Below are 19,843 nucleotides of genomic sequence, written 5' to 3' on the forward strand. Positions count from 1 at the left end.
TCCTTCAGTTCCCTGTCCAGTCCCAATGGGGTGGGGAGGGGGTCAGGGAGGGACTCCTTTGTGTGATTTTTTAAAAAAAAAATCCTGCTGTGGAGTCCTTCCCCAAATGCACTTTTTTTTAGCTTAAAACTGGGGAAGTGGACAACCGGGCAGGAATCCGAAAAATGAGGACTGGGCGTTTGGGGCGGTGGATGTTGCAGGCCGAAGTCAGGGAAAGGATTCAGGCTTCCTCATCGGCTCCTCCTGGTTTGCGAGTCCAGAGGCCGGGGGGGGGGGGGGAGTACCCACGATGCATTAGCTCTCCCGCCCCAAAATAAAAAAGCCTCCTTCCTCAAAGCACACACAAATATTTTGGATTTTATTTGAAAGACCCACTCCTCACTTCCTACACTGGGGGGGGGGGAGAAGCGGGGTTAAAGGGGAGGTTGGTGCTGAAGCTGGAAGGAGAGAGGCGGAACAGCGAGGAAATGGTCTCCCGGGCGCTGCTGAATGGGGTGGCCGCTGTCCACGGTCCTGATTTTACATCCACTCTCTCTGTTCCTCCATCTCTCTGCGATTTGAAGAGTTTCGTGCTTTATACAAAACCGATTAGTTGTTGCCATGGAGTTGGATCCAGCATCTGACTTCTGCGAGCTGAAGGGGCCTTCCAGGAGAGGAAAGGCTCCGCTTGTGGAAGGTCCCTCCACCCAGTGGAGGCTGGTGGCTCCAGTGTCAGTGGGGAGGTGAATCCTTGGATAGCACCTTGGATTGGATTGCTCTTTTAGAGTTCTGACTGAAACCTAGAGCAGATTCACTGGCCCACTGACATTGGAGCTACCAGCCTCCATCCAGTTCTGGGGGATCCCCTCTTCACCACCACCACAGCTCACCCCAATCAACAGGGTCTCCTGATTCTCTGTGTAGTGTTTTTAGGGGACTGGAGAGGCTGCCCTGGGAAAAAGGGGTGGGGAAGTCTCCTCCTGCCAGCATAGTTGATCCAGCTTAGACCTGTATCCAACCTGAGGTGCTAATGAGTCTAGTTTTAAGGTATTTAATGTGAAAAACGAATGGATCGTAACATTTCAAAGTGTGAATTATTCTGGTCCTTTTCAACTTGTTCTGTGCAGAGGTGCTACTATTCAATAGTAAACAATATTACTGGGCTAGGTGGGCCAAGGGCCTGACTTATTATAAAGACAGCTTAACGGGTTCATATATGTTTTATATGCAGGTGCCACTTGAGATGGCTTTTGCATGTTGTCTTCTCTATGCTGCCATCTTAACATATAGTGTTGCTCATAACATGGATTTTCATTATCATCACACTGAACATTTGTAAAAGTGCCTTAAGTATCCAAGGCACAATTTCCACATGTTCCTAGTGGTGGCTGACATGGAGATCCATCCCAAGTGTGTGTGTGTGCGTGTGTATAAATATGATAAATTTGCTACATATCTGTAGAATCATAGGATCATAGAGCTGAAAGCAGTGGAGGCTGGTGGCTCTGAGTTTGGTGGGGCTGTGAATCCATTCTGTGTTTCAGTCAGAACTAGCCAGAACTCTAAAGGAGGCATCCAAGGTGCTGAACACTATGCACAAGATATGATCAGCACCTTGGATAGCTTCTTTAGATTTTTGGCTGGTTCTGACTGAAACCTAGAATGGATTTACAGCCCCACCAAAATTGGAGCTACCAGCCTCCACTGGCTGGAAGTTACCTCGAAGGTCATCTAGTCCACCCCCTGCCAATTCAGGAAATCTGATGCTATAGCATCCCTGGTAGATGGCTCTCCAGCCTCTGCTTTAAAATCTCTAATGAAGGAGAGTCCATTGCCTTCCAAGGTAGTCTGCTCCACTATTTAACAGCACATACAGGAAGTTCTTCCTAAGATTTAGTTGAAATCCCCTTTCTTGTAATGTGAACCCACTGGTTCAGGTCCTACCCACTGGAGCAAAATCAATCAGATGTCCTCCTTCATGTTTTGGCATTCTCATTCAGAAGACACCATACTGTGAGTGTTTCAGGTGGCATCTACCTGCTAAGCTAATCTGTAAACTGGCTGTTAATCATTCCAGCCAAGATATATAGAGAGAAGTATTGTGAGAAAATAATGACTAAAGGATGCTTTACATGTTACAGTTATCCTACTCACTTGTATGTTTAAAAGCATGAAACATGCATGTAAAACATCAGATGTGATGAGTGCACACATGTATGCTTGCAGCAAAATTCATGCAGGTGAGACTGTCACACAGAATGAGTTTCTAGTGTCCACACATGAGTTTCTAGTGTTTTTTTCATCCACACATGAGTGTCTAGTGTTTTCCTAAATGGCAACATTTTCTGTGTGAAACTGGGAGGCAAATCACTATATGTGTTATTGGCACACATGAGCACATCAAGCAGAATATGTACATGTGTGATTAGGGAGCAATCCCATGGCTACTAGACACTGTCTAGAGAGCCATAGGATATGCTCTTTTCTGGGAACCAACCTCAGAGCCCATGCTCCAAGGTCAGTTCCCGGAAATCCAACCTCTCCCCTCATCCATGCTGCCTCGGAGGCAGCACAGAGAAGTCCCATCCTCCATACTTGGAAGATAAGCACGGAGCAACTGAAAAGGGGCATTCGGGGGGGGGGGAGCGGAGCTGCACATATGACACATCCAGTGTGTCATACGGCAGCTTCCTCTCCCGCTCAGCCCCCCCTCCACTAGACAGCCAAAAATGGCTGTCTAGCAAAAAATAGCAAGGCAGAAGAGGTGTGGAGGGAATGATCCCCCCCCCCCCCGTGTCTCTCCTGCCTTGCTTAGGATAGGCAATCACCTCCGAGTTCAGAGGCAGATGCCTATCTAGTTAGGATTGCACCTTGGTGATCTTCATGTGGATTTCATGCATAGTCCAACATAGACGTTCTTCCTGAAAAACCATGATATGTGAAGCAGCCTAATTCATTTTCTGGTCCATGAATGTAGATAGGCAATTGCCTACTTCATGAGAAGTATGAAAGAGACCAATAGATACATGTTCCTACTAGACAGAGGTAGATATGTGCACTTAGATAGATATTGTAGCACCTTGGTTATGAAATGTTCTCCCCAAATAGGTCAGCCCTATATGCTTTTAGAAATCATGTTTAGACCTTTAAAAAATCAACAACCAGAAATTTCAATTTATTTGAAATTTATCTGAGTTGGACTTTGATTTAAAGGTATTAATGATACAGTGTCTTTATTGATTGCTTTGTTTAATTAGTTAATTTTTAATACTGTCAGTTTTAACTTCTTTGCTAATTTGAGTTTTCATTGAGAAAGATAGGATGACAAACTGAAAAACACACTACCTTCTCAGTCCTACATGACAAAGTAGGATATTGCCTGTGAATAGCCATTCCACAATTCACGTCTGAACTTAGTTGGAATTAAATTCCATTTAAATCAAATAATCCTGTAGGATCTTTAGGAACAAACTGGTCTTTTGACGGATTACTTTTCAAAGGCTTGAGCCTGCTTCTAGACTCTTCTGAGTAAAACTCATCCAACCATAGATGAATCCACCCTTCCCCAACCTGGAGCCTTCCAGATGTGTTGGGCCACAAATCCTATCATCTCCACATGCTGGCTGGGCTGGTGGGACTTGTAGTCCAACCCATCTGGAGGGCATCACATTGGGCAAGGCTGGACTACTCTGTATGAAGGTGCATTAAGTGGCCATGAAGCCTCTGCCACCACTTGGCTGAGTAGTGCTAATATCACAGAGGCTGACCAAGATTAAAAGTAGGATCTGCCACAAAAATGTTGCACTGTGGCATGCTCCTGTTCATGGCTGGCTGGCTGGCTGGCACTCTCCCTCCTTCCAGGTTTCCACATTCCATTACCCTCCCCCTGGTTTTCCAAGGAATTCCCCCCTCCAACGGTCAGTCAGTATTCCAAGGCCACTGGGTATGCATAGTCCTTATAGAGCTGATTTGGGGATCTACCACCCCCACCCTGCTCAGGGGGGTTTTTTCCCCTAAAGATTTTTTGTACTTCTGTTTCTGCTAACCTTGGGTTGCTCCTGTGCATAGATGGTGCCATTTTAGCTACATAAAGACTGGCACTCAGAGGTTTGAAATTGTTTTTAGTATACATATTGTCTGACAGAGCAGCAGATGGAAGTTTAGGCACATGGACCGTAGAGTCAGAATTATATAAGAAAGGGAACAGAAGGAAGGGGCAGGTGAAGGAGGAGGAGAGCTAAAGAAGAATGGCTATGCAGTTAAGGAGGAGGCATTTATAGAAGGATGGGCAGAAGAAGCACTGGGCCTTCTGAATGGAGCAGGCACTGAGCCAAGAGAAGCAGGAAGAACTAGGAAAGGAAGGTTGGAGGAGAGGGTTCTGCAGGGGAAAAGGGAAGAAGAGAGAAACAGAGGTAGGTGCTTAAGGGGGCAAAGGAGCAGTGTAGAAGTGTGAAGCACAGGAGATAGGGAACAAGGAGAAGGCAAAAGGGGAGTCCAAAGTAAGGCAATTGTTCCTGACTGCAGTGATGGTTTCAAACTTCTAGCTAGTCTGTAACATGGCACCGCAGTTGGGGTTTTCCTGGGCTTGCCCATTTGGGGCTGCAAAAGGGTCAATAGCATTTTTGAATGCTCGCCCATTTGGGGATAAAGGGAATCTCCCTGCAGATAGAAAAAATAGCACATCATAGAGCATCCTTCCCCAACCCATCACCCTCCAGATGTACAGTTCCATCATCTGCAGCCAGCATGGCTAGGGCTGGGGAAAGCTGTCATGGAAAAAGTACAAACTGTCTCTAACACAGCTACTCATCTGAAGTAGAAATCAGCAAGACATATCCAACTAAAGGTGCAATCCTATGCATGTTTAGACACACAAAAGGCCTACAATTCCCAGCATGCCCCAGCCAGCCATGTCTGTTTTCTTATAGGCCTTTTTCTGGGGCATGCTGGGAGTTGTAGGTGTTTTTCTGTCTAAGCATACATAGGATTGCGCCCTAAATGCATTTAGATTCTGGGTGTAATGTGCCACAGTACTATCCTTTGTCAATTTGACAATAAAGATGAACATGACAATTGGTATGCACATCATCCTAGGCTGTGATCAGATAGTTAATTTGGCCCTTAGAGCCTGGAATGCATTCACTGATGGTGTGGAAATGTGATCCTTTTCAGGTCCCAGTTTGCACTGAAGTTCCTTGACCCTTCATTTGTACCCAATACAAACTCCTTGAACCATGAGTTGCAGGATAAAGCTCCCAAATGGACATTCAACAGAACAGCCTTCTTACAGCAAAGGTGAGAGAGACAGAGGCATACCCAGGCCATCAAGCTCCAGCCACTGCAATAGTTTAATCATCCCTTTGACTAATTATTTGGCAACCGATAAATGTGTGCTCTTGGGAGTTTTAGAGAATACCAAGCAACTGTCAAAGTGAGCTAGGAATAAATTACCAAAGCTTTGAACTGGGTTCTATGTTTCAATTCAGATGTTCTAATTTTTCCAAATGTTTTAATTGCCTCTCAATCCATTTGAGCCAGGGGGGAAAAAGAGACAGATAAAGAGGTTATGCTGGGACCCTAAATCAGAGTCCTTGCTATTTTGAGGAAAATACAGACCAAAGTCCTGGCTTGTTTCAAATCAGCATGGGAAAGTTTATTACACCCTTTCCCACCTTGATGGCCTCCTAGCACCCCAGACTCCCTGACCTCCAGTTAGACCCTCAAGGTGGGAGCATCCCCACCCACTCGACTTTCTCGGAATTCTGAAGTCAACAGAGAAAGCTGGGGATGGGGTGGGGTGGGGATAAATTCACACAGCAGGAAGGAAGAGCCCCTAGCAACCTTTCTCCATCTGTTGTTGTCTATCTTTGCTGGAGGTCTTCAAGCAGAGGCTGGAGAGAGCCATTTTGGGGGAATGCTCTGCCTCTAGATTTCCTTCATCAAGCAAAGAGTTGGACTAGATGGCTTACAACAGGAATGGGCAGAAGGTCTCCACATGTTTTGGACTTCAGCTCCTGGAAGCCCCTGCCAGCATGGCCAACAGTCAAGAAAGCTGGGATTTGAAGTCCAAACCAGGTCTACTTTCTGGAGGTCTACTTTCTGCCCACCCTTGTCTTGCAAGACCCCTTCCAGCTCTATAATTCCCCTTATTTATTTATTTCCCCACTAATTTTCCCTAGGAGTCCAGAGAGGGGGAAGAACTGGGAAAACTGTGTGCAAGTGTGCATGAGATTGCTATCCCTTCCAGCTTTCTGTACCAACTGGAGGGGAGACTTCAGAATTCTCAACAGACAGAGCCTTCAAGAGATAGGACTGCTCTCATACTGTGAACTAGCATGTAACAGATTGTAACTCATCCATTCCCTTTCTGCCAAGAGCACACAACTCCTCATCTGCCTACATATTGTGTGTGTGGGGGCGGGGGGATGCTAACATCCATGTTAACATAATATATTTATTAGGCCAACTCAAAAGTCACAAAATATTGTGCAAGCTTTCAGGTTCTTCAGAACTCTTCATCAAGGAAGATGGTAAATAATGCAAAGCAAAGAAGGGAAAGGGGGAAAGCTGATCATGTTAAAACCATGGAGTCTGCATTAATTTATTAATTCATTATTGTATTATTAAAAGTGTTTATCACTTTTCTAAACACTGGGGCCCTCAAAGTGATGTACAATAAAATCCAATAAAATCACACACACAAAAGCAAGAACAGAGCATTCTTTAAAAAACAGAGCGACAATTTTTAAAGCCAAAGGCCTGGTGAAACAATACCTACCTGTCTAAAATGCAACAGGGCTGTGGCTTGGTAGTAGAGCACATGCTTTGCATGCAGAAGGTCCCAGATTCAATCCCTAGCATCTCCAGATAGGGCTGGAAAAACTCCTGGCTGTAACCCTGGAGAGCCACTACCAATCAGTGTTGACAATACTGAGCTAAATGGACCAATAGTCTGACTCAGAATAAGTCAACTTCCTATGTTCCTGTGTTTCTAATAGGGATGGAGCCAGCCTCACCTCCCTTGGGAGAGAGTTCTACAGTTTAGGTGCTGCTACAGAAAAGGCCCTGTCTAGTGTACCCACCAACCTCACCTCTCTTGGTGGTGGGACACACAACAGGGCCTCTGACAAAGGTCTCAAATTACAGGCAAGCTCAGAGAGGAGGAGACGGTCTTAAGTTACAGTCTTAAGATGGAACGTGGGAAAGGCTGCAGACATTGAGATTAGGGTCTACAAGGTACTGAGATGGTTTCAGCTTCCACCTCTGACCCACCCAAGGGTTGCAATTTAAATGCAGACTCCATCAGCCACTTTTTCCCTCCCCTGCCTGCCTCCTTGCTTTGTTTACCATCTTGCCTGTTGAAGAACTCAAAAGCTTCCATGATATTTTGTGACTTTTGAGTTGATCTATAAAGGTATTATGTTAATATAGATTTTAACATGGGGGGGTTCTTTTGGTCAACATGGCTACCGTCACTTTTTGCATGAAAAACAATAATCTGGAAATGGTTTTTTTTTCCTTTCTGTTTTTATTGTTTTGTTCCCAGTACATCTGAAATGTACCAAAACTATTAATGTCAATTGACACTCTTGTCTCATAGTTGTCTATAGATACAGAGTGGGATTATACATCCATACAACAGTGTTAAGAATTACAGATGTATTGGAGCATTTGAATGGGCCAGCGCAAGCATAATGCTGTCCTATCCACAGTTAAGAGATTGGGAGACAGCCACAAAATTAATGTATTGTGTTTTGTTTGCATCTACATTTTAATTGTTTTATTCTTTCTTGTAAGAAATTCTTTCTTTATTTTCCCTAGGAATGTGATTGATGGGTGGTATAAAAATACCTATAATAAATGAAATAAATATGAAATTGCATGCTTCCCCCCACAGCTTCACTCATTCCTTCATAAATTCCCCTCTCCCATCTTAGCCGTAGTTAAAGGTTATGTTGGCATAGAATTTAACCAAAGATAAAGTCTAACCAAGTTCCCAGTTAATTTGTCTTTGAAGTTGGTTAAGAACCTCTGCTTAAAAGGGAATTTGGTTAGCAGTATTCATAGATAAAGTTGCTGCAGATGTTGTTGTTTTTTAACCATGACTAAGGCAGGACAGAAGAATTTGCTCCAGAGGAGGGAGAGCCTATGGGAAATATGCACAGTCCCATAGCTCATAGGAACATAAGAGGAGCCATGCTGGATCAGAACATAGGTCCACCTAGTCCAGCATTCTGTTCACACAGTGGCCAACCAGCTGCTCACAGGAAACCCATAAGCAAGATATGAGTGCCTCCTGCCCACATTCCCCAGCAACTGGTGTTCATAGGCATACTGCCTCTGACACTGACTGGAAGTATCATCCAGCCATCAGGACTAGTAGCCATCAATAGCTTTAACTTCCATGAATATGTCCAATCCCCTTTTAAAACTATCCAAATCAGTGGCTATCACTGCATCTTGTGGTAGTGAATTCCATAGTTTAACTATGCACTATATGAAGATGTCTTTCCTTTTATCTGCCTTGAATCTCCCACCTATCAGCTTTATGGGATGATCCCAGGTTCTAGTATTATGAGAGAGGTGGTGTAGTGGTAAATTTTGAAGTGAAGGGGCTCATCATGACAGTCCCCATAACCATGACCCCAAGGACAGGACATAAATAGAGGCAGTGATGTTGATCCATATCAACCAACACTTTGAGCAGTTTTCATTTCCAGCAGGTCTTTTGTAAAGCTAATGGGTCTAAAGTCCATTCAACACCAAGCCACCCGAAAATAATTTGCAATACAACAGGGATAGCTCACAATGATATGTTGTTGCTAGGAAAACCAATTCCACCCACTCACCCACCCCAGTTACTGTGAAGATTGCCGCTAGCTCAGAGGGAACAGGGAAACGCAAGTGGCATGACAGATGACATCCTCACCCCTGCTAATCAAAAAGTCTCCATCCTTTGACATGGTGAGCCCTGGTTCCACTACAACACTGCATAGCTCACTATTAATCTCTTACCTATGGCTAAGAGAGAGCCAGCATTACATCTACACAGGGTCAATGAAAGATGCCGAATTACTGGAAAAGGCATGCCTGCGTTCAAATCCAAGAGATTTCTTCTTTGGAAGGGGATGGCTTGAGCCAGATAAAATAAAATAAGATGGAATAAGCCACAGTGCTCTGGGATCAAAGTGGGTATGTTGACGGTTGATTCGATTATGGTTTATTTGGTCCTGCACAGAGAAGAGGCTACGTGGTGAATTATGTGGCTTTTAAAATTGCAATGGCAAAAGGAAACACAATAGCATTTGGGTTAGGCATGTCATCAGCTCAGGTTCTCTTTTGATGTACCTTTGTAAGGCAGACGACAACACAATATGAAATTTCATTAAACAGGCAAGAGTCCATTCAGTTTCAATTTGGTCATTGCATCTAGTTGTCAGAGGGTCGCAATGCTGAGCTGTTTCCATGGAACTGTTCTGCAACTTCCTATGTACTGGCATGCTGATACTGGCAAATCCAAGACAAATTGCTCTCAGATAAGAAAACTCCCACCAGGAGTATCTCTTAGGGACTGTGCATGAGTAACTGGAGCTTTGTTGCGCTCCCCGGCTAGCAGAGAAAAAGGAATGCATCAAGAATAACTACAGTGCTGAATATGTATTTAGCATATTCCCTCAAGACTCAAAACTATTTCAATGTATTATCTGTACCACAAATCTGCAAGTTTAGAAGCTGTTATTATCCTCTTATGACAGATGAAGCTGAGAGAGAATAGGGGGAAGATCTCCAGGATGGATTTATATCTGATTAACTCTCATGGTTTCTCCTGAAGGATCCTAGGAATTTTAGTTTGGTACTGTGCTTGAGAGTGTAATCTGTTAGAAAGCCCTAGACCCCCTCAAGAATTACAACTTCCCAGAATTCCTTTGGAGAGGACCTGACAATTAACCTAGTTTACAGTGCAATTCTATACCTGTCTACACAGATGTAGCCCTCATTGAGTAAAATCCAGTGGAGACTGCTGGTTCCAATTTCGGTGAGGCTATGCATCCATTCTGGGTTTTAGTCAGAACCAGCCAAAACTCTAAAGGAGGTATATAAGGTGCTGAACCATACCCCTGAAATGGATTCAAAACCTTGGATTGCCCCTTTAGTGTTCTGGGTGGTTCTGACTGAAACTTAGAATGGATATATAGCCCCGCTGAAATCAGAGCCACCAGCCTCCACTGGTAAAATGGGGGCTTAGTCCCAGATTAGTGAGTATAGAATTGCAGCCATAAGTATGTAGCATAGTAAGGGTGCAGAATCTCAGGCCTGGGGGCCAAATCTGACCCTCCAGGCTTCCCCATATGGCCACACACCCCTTCCCCTGGCTCCACCCCCTTTCCCTCAACCACCAGTCATTGGTGGTTTCCCAGCTTTTCTGTAGTTTTTCCCCCATTCTAAAAGCTTGACACACCTCTCATGAGGCTGAGTTACTGGCAGGAAGGGCTATAATCTAAAATATGCTGGTCTTTTGGCCACACCCCTTTTGCTTTCAGCCCCACCCACCACTGGAATGTGGCCTCTGAGAACATCTCCAAAATGGAATTTGGCCCTCAGGCTGAAAGAGGTGCAACGTCCCTGTGGGATACCTATGTCCATGAACTTGCATCTGGAAACCTGGAGCATGGGGTTTGGGAGTAACAGCCGGGAGACTCCAATGTCAGTGAGGTAGTGAATCCACTCTGGGTTTCAGTCAGAACCAGCCAGAACTCTTTTCTAAAAAGCTATCTAAGGTGCTGAGCCCATTTTGGGGGTAGGGTTCAGCACCTTGGATAGCTCCTTTAGAGTTCTGGCTGGCTCTGACTGAAACCTGGAGTGGATTTATTGCCCACTGACATCAGAGCCACCCACCTCCACTGGGAGCAGGGAAGGATTTTGAGTGGGAAAATAGCTGCAAATTGCAGCCTTCTTAGGCTTCCTCGTGCACATTTTGCCCCAAATGCCTCGTTGCGTTTGTCCCAAATGCCTCCTTCCGCTTGGAGGCTTATCTTCCCTCTATCACTTGCAGGCCTGGTGCAGGACACTTAATTTTTGTTAAGTGGAACCTAACTTCTACTGGTTTGCTCCCCTTGGTTCCACAGGATTCCCATAAGAGTGTTTGCTGAAGACTACCACTTTAAAGCATTATTCGTCTGGCCTATCACCACAACAGTTATTAATTCTGGAGTTTAGTAAAGCAAAAGATCTAATTAGACGGCACCTCCATGATATTGAACGACAGAACGATTTGGCCACTATAAGAAAATTCTGTCCATGGATCACTTTCCATGGATCACTTTCCACCCAGTCTTTTTGACATACCAGCATATCATTGCAAAACTTAACCGTTCTAAAATACAGATAAGCTTTTAGTAACACAAGACTGACTATACTGCCATCAGCTGTACTTGAGGGACGATTTAAAAGAATCCCATTGCAAAACCTTATGTGCCCATGTGGAGATGACAGTACTGAAACAGTAGCTCATGTATTATTATTTTGCACTTTTTATAGACATTTGAGAAAAGAGGTGATCACTACTGTTATCTATTCCAGGGCAGTCACTTATTGCTCCTATGTCTTCTCTTCTTGCGAATCAAAGTAAGCTGGGGACAGCAAAGACTGCAAATTTTTTAGCAGGTGCTATTAAAATAAGATCTATCATTTTATCTGAGTCTTAATTTTACACAGCTCCTTCACTTGATCAGAAGTTTGCCTGTTGTTGTCACTGTTGTTTTATTGTGAAAAGGATTATGTATTAATTTTGGCATTTGTGTTTTGATGTACATTTTTAGAATCTAACCTGGGTGTTGTTGTTCAGTTGTGTCCGACTCTTCGTGACCCCATGGACCATAGCACGCCAGGCCTTCCTGTCCTCCGCTCTCTCCCGGAGTGCGCTCAAGTTCATATTCATTGCATCGGTGATGCTATCTAGCCATCTCATCCTCTGCCATCCCCTTCTCCTTTTGCCTTCAATCTTTCCCAGCATCAGGGTCTTTTCCAGTGACTTTTCCCTTCGCATTAGGTGGCCAAAATATTTGAGCTTCAGCTTCAGTATCTGTCCTTCCAATGAGCAGTCAGGGTTGATTTCCTTTAGGATTTACTGATTTGACCTCCTTGTAGTCCAGGGAACTCGTAAGAGTCTTCTCCAGCACCACAGTTCGAAAGCATCAATTCTTCGGCGCTCAGCCTTCCTTATAGTCCAGCTCTCACAGCCATATATTACTACTGGGAAAACCATAGCTTTGATTATATGAACCTTTGTCGGCAAGGTGATGTCTCTGCTTCTTACTATGCTGTCTAGGTTTGCCATAGCTTTCCTCCAAAGGAGCAAGCGTCTTTTAATTTCATGGCTACAGTCACCGTCTGCGGTGATCTTGGAGCCCAAGAAAATAAAATCTGTCACGGCTTCCATTTCTTCCCCTTCCATATGCCAGGAAGTGATGGGGCCAGATGCCATGATCTTAGTTTTATTCATGTTGAGTTTCAAACCAGCTTTTGCACTCTCACCCTCTTTTTGCACTCCACTTTCACCCTCAACAAGAGGCTCTTTAGATCCTCTTTGCTTTCTGCCATTAGGGTGGTTTCATCTGCGTATCTGTGATTGTTGATAATTCTCCCGGCCATCTTAATTCCGACCTGTGATTCATCCAACCCGTCATTTCTCATGATGTATTCTGCATATAAGTTAAATAAGCAGGGCGACAATATACAGCCTTGTCGTACTCCTTTCCCAATTTTGAACCAATTGGTTGTTCCATGTCTGGTTCTTACTGTTGCTTCTTGACCCTCGTACAGGTTTCTCAGGAAACAGGTAAAGTGGTCTGCTACTCCCATCTCTTTAAGAATTTGCCACAGTTTGTTGTGATCCACACAATCAAAGGCTTTAATGTAGTCAATGAAGCAGAAATAGATGTTTTTTCTGGAATTCTCTTGCTTTCTCCATGATCCAGCGAATGTTGGTGATTTGATCTCTAGTTCCTCTGCCTCTTCGAAACCCAGCTTGTACTTCCAGTAGTTCTTGGTTCACATACTGCTGAAGCCTAGCTTGTAGGATTTTGAGCATAACCTTGCTGGCATGTGAAATGAGCGCAATTGTATGGTAGTTTGAACACTCTTTTGGCATTTCCCTTCTTTGGAATTGGAATGTAAACTGACCTTTTCCAGTCTTGTGGCCACTGTTGAGTGTTCCAAATTTGTTGGCATATTGAGTGCAGCACATTAACAGCATCATTGATATCTTTTAGGATTTTAAATGGCTCAGCTGGAATACTGTCATGTCTGCTAGCTTTGTTGTTAGTAATGCTTCCTAAGGCCCACTTGACTTCACTCTCTAGGATGTCCGGCTCAAGTTCAGTGACCACACTATCATGGGACATTAAGATCTTTCCTGTATAGTTCTTCTGTGTATTCTTGCCACCTCTTCTTAATCTCATCTGCTTCTGTTAGGTCCCTGCCTTCTTTGTCCTTTATCATGCCTGTCTTTGCACAAAACGTTCCCTGGAGATCTCCGATTTTCTTGAAAAGATCTCTAGTCTTTCCCATTCTATTGTTTTCCTCGATTTCTTGGCATTGTTCATTTAAGAAGGCCTTCTTGTCTCTCCTTGCTATTCTCTGGAAATCTGCATTCAGTTGGGTATATCTTCCCCTTTCTCCTTTGCTTTTTGTTTCCCTTCTTTCCTCAGCAACTTGTAAAGCCTCATCAGACAGCCACTTGGCTTTCTTGCATTTCTTTTTCTTTGGGATGGATTTCGTTGCTGCCTCCTGAACAATGTTATAGACCTCCATCCATAGTTCCTCAGGCACTCTGTCTATCAGGTCAAATCCTTGAAATCTATTCCTCACCTCCACTGTATATTCATAAGGGATATGATTTAGGTCATACCTGAACGGTTTAGTGGTTTCCCCTACGTTCTTCAATTGAAGCCGAAATTTTGCAACAAGAAGCTCATGATCTGAGCCACAGTCAGCTCCAGGTCTTGTTTTTACTGACTGTATAGAGTTTCTCCATCTTTGGCTGCAAAGTACATAATCAATCTGATTTCAATATTGACCATCTGGTGATGGCCATGTGTAGAGTCGCCTCTTGTGCTGCTGGAAAAGAGTGTTTGCTATGATCAGCATGTTCTCTTGGCAAAACTTTATTAGCTTTTGTCCTGCTTCGTTTTGTACACCAAGGCCATGCCTGCCTGTTATCCTGGTGATTTCTTGACTTCCTACTTTAGCATTCCAATCCCGTGATGAAAAGGACATCTTTTTTTGGTGTTAGTTCTAGAAGGTGTTGTAGGTCTTCATAGAACCGATTAACCTCAGCTTCCTTGGCCTCAGTGGTTGGGGCATAGACTTGAATTACTGTGATATTGAATGGTTTGCCTTGGATTTGTACTGAGATCATTCTGTCGTTTTTGAGATTGTACCCCAGTACTGCTTTTCCCACCCTTTTATTGACTATTTCTTCTAAGGGATTCTTGCCCACAGTAGTAGATATAATGGTCACCTAAATTAAATTTGCCCATGCTTGTCCATTTTAGTTCGCTGGTTCCCAAGATGTCGATGTTCAGTCTTGCCATCTCATGTTTGACCACCTCCAGCTTACCTTGATTCATTGATCTGACATTCCAGGTTTCTAAACAATATTGTTCTTTACAGCATCGGACTTTCTTTTCACCACCAGACACATCCACAGCTGAGTGTCCTTTCGGGTTTGGCCCAACCACTTCACTCTTTCTGGCGCTACTTGGAAATACCCTCTGCTCTTCCCCAGTAGTATATTGGACACCTTCCAACTTGAGGGGCTCATCTTCCAGCATCATATCTTTTAGCCTTGTGATACGTTCCATGGGGTTTTCTTGGCAAGAATACTGGAGTGGGTTGCCATTTCCTTCTCCAGTGGACCACATTTTGTCAGAACTCTCCGCCATGACCTGTCCGTCTTGGGTGGCCCTGCACGGCATAGCTTATGGCTTCACTGAGTTATGCAAGCCCCTTTGCCACAACAAGGCAGTGATCCATGAAGGGGACAAGGGAGTCAGTCAATTGTAGTCTTGCTTTTATGTACATTATATTTTAAATGCAAGGGCTGTGGCTGATGCAAATAAAGGAATTTACATTTTACCCTTAAGGCTACTTCATGGCTGTACTGTGAAGTGAAACATAGTTCATGCCATATGCTCTTGACTATGAAATCTGTGGTGCCAAGTAGGTAGAGATTGCACATTCTGACAAACAAGCAGTATCATCTAGAACAGAGGTGGGCAGAAGGTAGATCTCAGTCACCCGGTGCAAATCTGTGTGATTTGCAGTAGATCCCCATGGATTTCTGACCCAACTTTTTAACAGCAGCAGCAACACAAGGACTCTCCACCCCACACACCCCAAATAATACTGCTGGAATAAAGAAAGCTTGGGGTAACACAGAGTGGGGGTTGTGTGGAGGTCTGTTCTCTTCTGGTACTCAAAACAAATTTCTGGGCTCAGAATTCTTTCAGTGTATGTCCTTTGCATCAGGCTCCAGTAGCTGGATCTCAGGGTTCTAGTAAAATCCGAAGCAGATCCCACAAGAAGGGATGTCAGAGAAATCCGCAATGGCTTCAAATGAGTTCAGATTTCTGTGAAATCAACCTGCTGATTCCACAGTGGCACAGCTTTTTCTGACTTGTGCAGATTCCATGGACTTTCTGCCTGTTTTTTTACTGGCGGGGGGGGGGGGGATTTGCACAAATTTGCACTTGCGCTAATGCAAACTTGCACAAGTGGAACAAAATCCTCATACATCCCGGAAAAAATCCAATTCTGTCAATGGGTGAACGACATAATGAAAGACACCTGACAATACATGAAATGCAGATGGAACAGATTTAACAAAATCTGTGCATCCCTTCCCACCAGCCTGATGACTTCCCACCCCTAATCTACACTTAATGTAAATTAGGGAAGGGGAGGAACTTCCAGTTATATTCCACATTTGAATGTGGAAATTTCCATTCAGATCTTTAATTTGTGTCTTTAAAAATATCCAAACTTCAAAATCTACATTGGATTAGAGGGAGAAGAGGTTTTATGTTTGGGGGATCCTGTATGTGTTGGTGCTCATGTTTTGTAACCAACTCTTTAGTTTTTGCCCTTCCCCAAATGTAGCTTGTGAAACTTACAAAGCAATCCTTATCATGTCTACTCAGAAGTAAACCTCATTGAGTCCAATGAGAGTTACTCCTAGGTGAGCATATATAGGATTGCAGCCTCATGAAATGAAAGCAGCAAATGAAAGCACAATCCTATACACACTTACCTGGGAGTAAGCCTCATTGAATCCAATGGGACTTACTTCTGAGTAGGCATATGTGGGAGTGCTCAGCTATTTAATATTATAATAACACCTAGCATGTATATAGCACATTTGAGTGTTCAAGGTGCTTCAGATATATTATCTCAGTAATCTTTACAACAACCTAAATGCTTATTTGGTAGTAAAATATTCTAAATATTCCTAGGCTGTGCACTAGTATTTTGTGCCATCTTCCTGTGGGCAATGAATTCATGCTTTATTAAGTGGTTCCTCCCTCCCACTGTTCTTGGTGTTCCTTCTAATAATTTGGCATTTTTAATGAAAAGCAGCCTTGGAAGCAGCAATCAGGATTAGGGAGAGCAGTTGGAGGAGGGGCTGTTAACCCTTTCCTACCATTTCTTTACCCCAAGTCCCCACCCTGTTGAAGATACTTTCCTACCTGCAGGTATTTCAAGAGTGGAAAAGTGGCTTATGGAGGCTGAGCAAACAGCAGGAAGAAGAGGAGGAGGAGGAAGAAGAAGAAGATTACAGTTTATTAGACACCTTTCTAAAAAAAATTATTGAAGGCATCTAACAACAAGATTAAAATAGACAAAAATGTTAAACAATTTAAAGGCACGATCCTATGCAGGTTTAGACTAGGGATGTCCAGATTTTGTGAAAACCGTCCCATGTGTGTTTCATGGATTGTGCAGTGCCATTCATTCCAGTGTCCATTCACAGATGGATTCAAAAAAATTTAATTATGTGGAAAAATATGCAAATGATTCTGTAAGAAAGTTCACAACAATTTCATTATTATGATGATTATTTAATTAATTACATTTTTATACCATCCCATAGCTGAATCTCTCTGGGTGGTTTACAAAGATTAAAAATATAAAAGAATACAATATGCAAAATTTAAAAACATAAAAAACATACAACAGACAGTATACACAGACACATATATCTAAAAACAACTTTGAGCCATCAGCAATCAGCCAAACCATAAAATGAATCCAGGATTGATTAAAAACTCATCACATGCTGCCAAATGCCTGGGAAAAGAGAAAAATCTTGACCTGGCGCTGAAAAGATAGCAATGTTAGCGCCAGGCAGGCCTCATCAGGGAGAGCATTCCATAATTGGGGGGCTTCCACTGAAAAGGCCCTCTCCCTTGTTCCTGTCTTCTGAACCTCCCTCATAGTAGGCATCCAGAGGAAGACCTTAGATGTTGATCGTAGTGTATGGGCAGGTTCATTATGTTAGTACATAACACTTAGTGTATTGTCCCACATTCCACTGTCCCCAATTTTCCCCATATACATTTTCAAGATTGTCTCTGTCTCAGCAGAAAAATGCATATTGTGAACTGCCCAGAGAGCTTCAGCTATTGGGCGGTATAGAAATGAAATACATACATACATACATACATACATACATACATGTCCCTAAAAATGAATTTGAATACATTTCAGGAAAGTGAAAAAAAGATCTGAAAGTCCACAGACGCCTGACGGTCTGAGGGGGCTGATCCACAGTGGATTCCACAGGTCAGATTCTTAGAAATCCGAACTCATTTTAGTCCATCTCGAATTCCTCCAGCATCCCTAGTTTAGACAGGAAAAAAAATCCTCCTTTTTTCTGTCTAGACATGCATGGGATTGCTCCCCTTAAGGGAGCAATCCTATAGCCCCTAGACAGCATCTGTGGGGGCGTAGGATGTTGCAGATTCCCGGATCCAAAGTCGGAGACAGCGCTTCAACCTCGGGTCCAGGAATCCATGCTCCCTGCCCCCTCCGCCTTGCAGCCTTGGAGAGAACCATGCTGGGGGGAGAGGGGGTAAAGGGGGTGTTCCCGTGGGGGGAAGGGGAGGGGCTGGGTTGAGCTGTATTCCCAAGCCTCTCAAGCCTCCTTCCTTCCCCCTCTGCAGCGCCCCAGCTGGACGGGCAAAAAAGTCCATCGAGCCAAAATGGAGAGTGTGAGATGCAGCAGAGGCAATGGTCACTTCTGCCACATCCTGCTCTGCATTGGATACTCATAGTCCTGTGAGCTCAGACATTTACGAGCCTAGAAGGAACATTTACAATCAGTAAACTAGAAGGAGCATTTACAATCAGTAGATTGCACCCTAAATTGTTTTACATTTTGTCTATTTTAGTGTTGCTGTAAGTCCTACTTTTGTAGGAGTTACAGGAAAAATCCTAGTTTTGAAGGATGTTTTTCTGTCTAAACATGCATAGGATTGAGTATTCGAACAGCTAAGAACAATTAGCAATAAAATACAAGACCAAATCAAACAACATCACCTACCAGTTTTCCCAGTCCTAATCACTGCCTACATTTGAAAAGCATCAAATGCTTTTCATTTTAAAAAAGCCTGCTAGGAGAAAAGAATCGTACAGCTAACCATCTCAAGTAAAATAATGATGATAAATGTTGATGTTATTTACCCTGTGTTGTAAAGTCATCCTGCGGCACATTGCCCTGTTCCTGCTACCCCCACCCCTTCTATATCATTGGCTGCTACTGCTGGCAAAGGTGGAGCAACTCACAATATGACGACTTCACAACTTGGGCTCAAAGATCCTAAACTTTACACTGGAGATGAGAGGAGCTTGACACAGCAATGCTGTTTTCAAGAGCATATCCAGTGTCATGCATAACATGTATTTTTAGCCTGAGCTTTTAGGAGGAAGCACAGAGTACAAGTGTAGCAAATAAGTAATGAAATTAAAGAAAAAAAACAACCCAGGTTGTTTAGTTTTCTCTTGATGATGAGCAAATGGAAACCATAATGGCATTTTTACTAGCCTTATTCACTTGAGAGGAAATTTTTACATTCGTAATTGGCCTTACGGTTCCCCAAACAGAATATTCAGGAGTTCTATGTCTGCAAAGGGGAGACAAAAGAATGTTGCTTCAAGATGCCAAGTGATGATACTGGAAATGCTTGCTCCAAAACATCAAGCACATTACTGCTAATGACATTTAAGATTGACTTGAGAGTTCTACGTTGATGATACAAGGAATCAGCGGCAATATTTCTCTAAAAGCTCTTTCCTATCCCGTGAAATGTAAAGTATATGATACTTTAACAGTTTAATTTACTTTAAAAGGTTTGTATAAACTACATAATAGTCAGGTAGCAATCCCAAACGAAAATTCATTCTATTTGCAATCTAGGAGAGTTTGACAAACAGTCCCGATGACATTGGTTTCTTTATTCCTCAGCAAAAATGTTCATTTTTGTATCTGAGACATGAAAATACATTCCATGAAATAAAAACTCTAAAATCATAGTGCTAATTAGATTCTAAGAGGTAGTACAAGAGGGTTTCTATAGCACCTATTTGATAAAGTCTATAGATATTGAGTTTCATATAGCATAGTTTCCTACCATAGATGCAACCCATTGCTTATGAACATGGGCTTCAACAATTCTTCTCCTTCTCCTTCCCTTTTTCCATTCTACTACTACACATGGCAGAAAGTACTGGAAGCAAGTAAGTGAATTATCCATTATTTATCTTTATTTATTGTATTTCCAGCCCATCTTGGTGACTCAGTGGC

The 19,843-nt window shown here is 43.2% G+C and overlaps 1 protein-coding gene across 1 annotated transcript in view; it reads left to right on the plus strand.

Moving 5' to 3' along the window:
- ST8SIA3 (ST8 alpha-N-acetyl-neuraminide alpha-2,8-sialyltransferase 3) overlaps positions 1 to 19,843 on the plus strand; it is a 60,466-nt gene that overhangs the window by 23,732 nt on the left and 16,891 nt on the right. The window contains exon 3 of the mRNA XM_084832032.1: positions 5,152 to 5,274. Coding sequence (XP_084688158.1) covers positions 5,152 to 5,274 — 123 coding nt within the window. The remainder of the gene's footprint in view (positions 1 to 5,151; positions 5,275 to 19,843) is intronic.

The sequence above is a fragment of the Heloderma suspectum genome, chromosome 2, assembly GCF_057233095.1.
Source record: "Heloderma suspectum isolate Gila_16-S chromosome 2, 16-S_ref, whole genome shotgun sequence".
NCBI classification, from domain to species: domain Eukaryota; kingdom Metazoa; phylum Chordata; class Lepidosauria; order Squamata; family Helodermatidae; genus Heloderma; species Heloderma suspectum.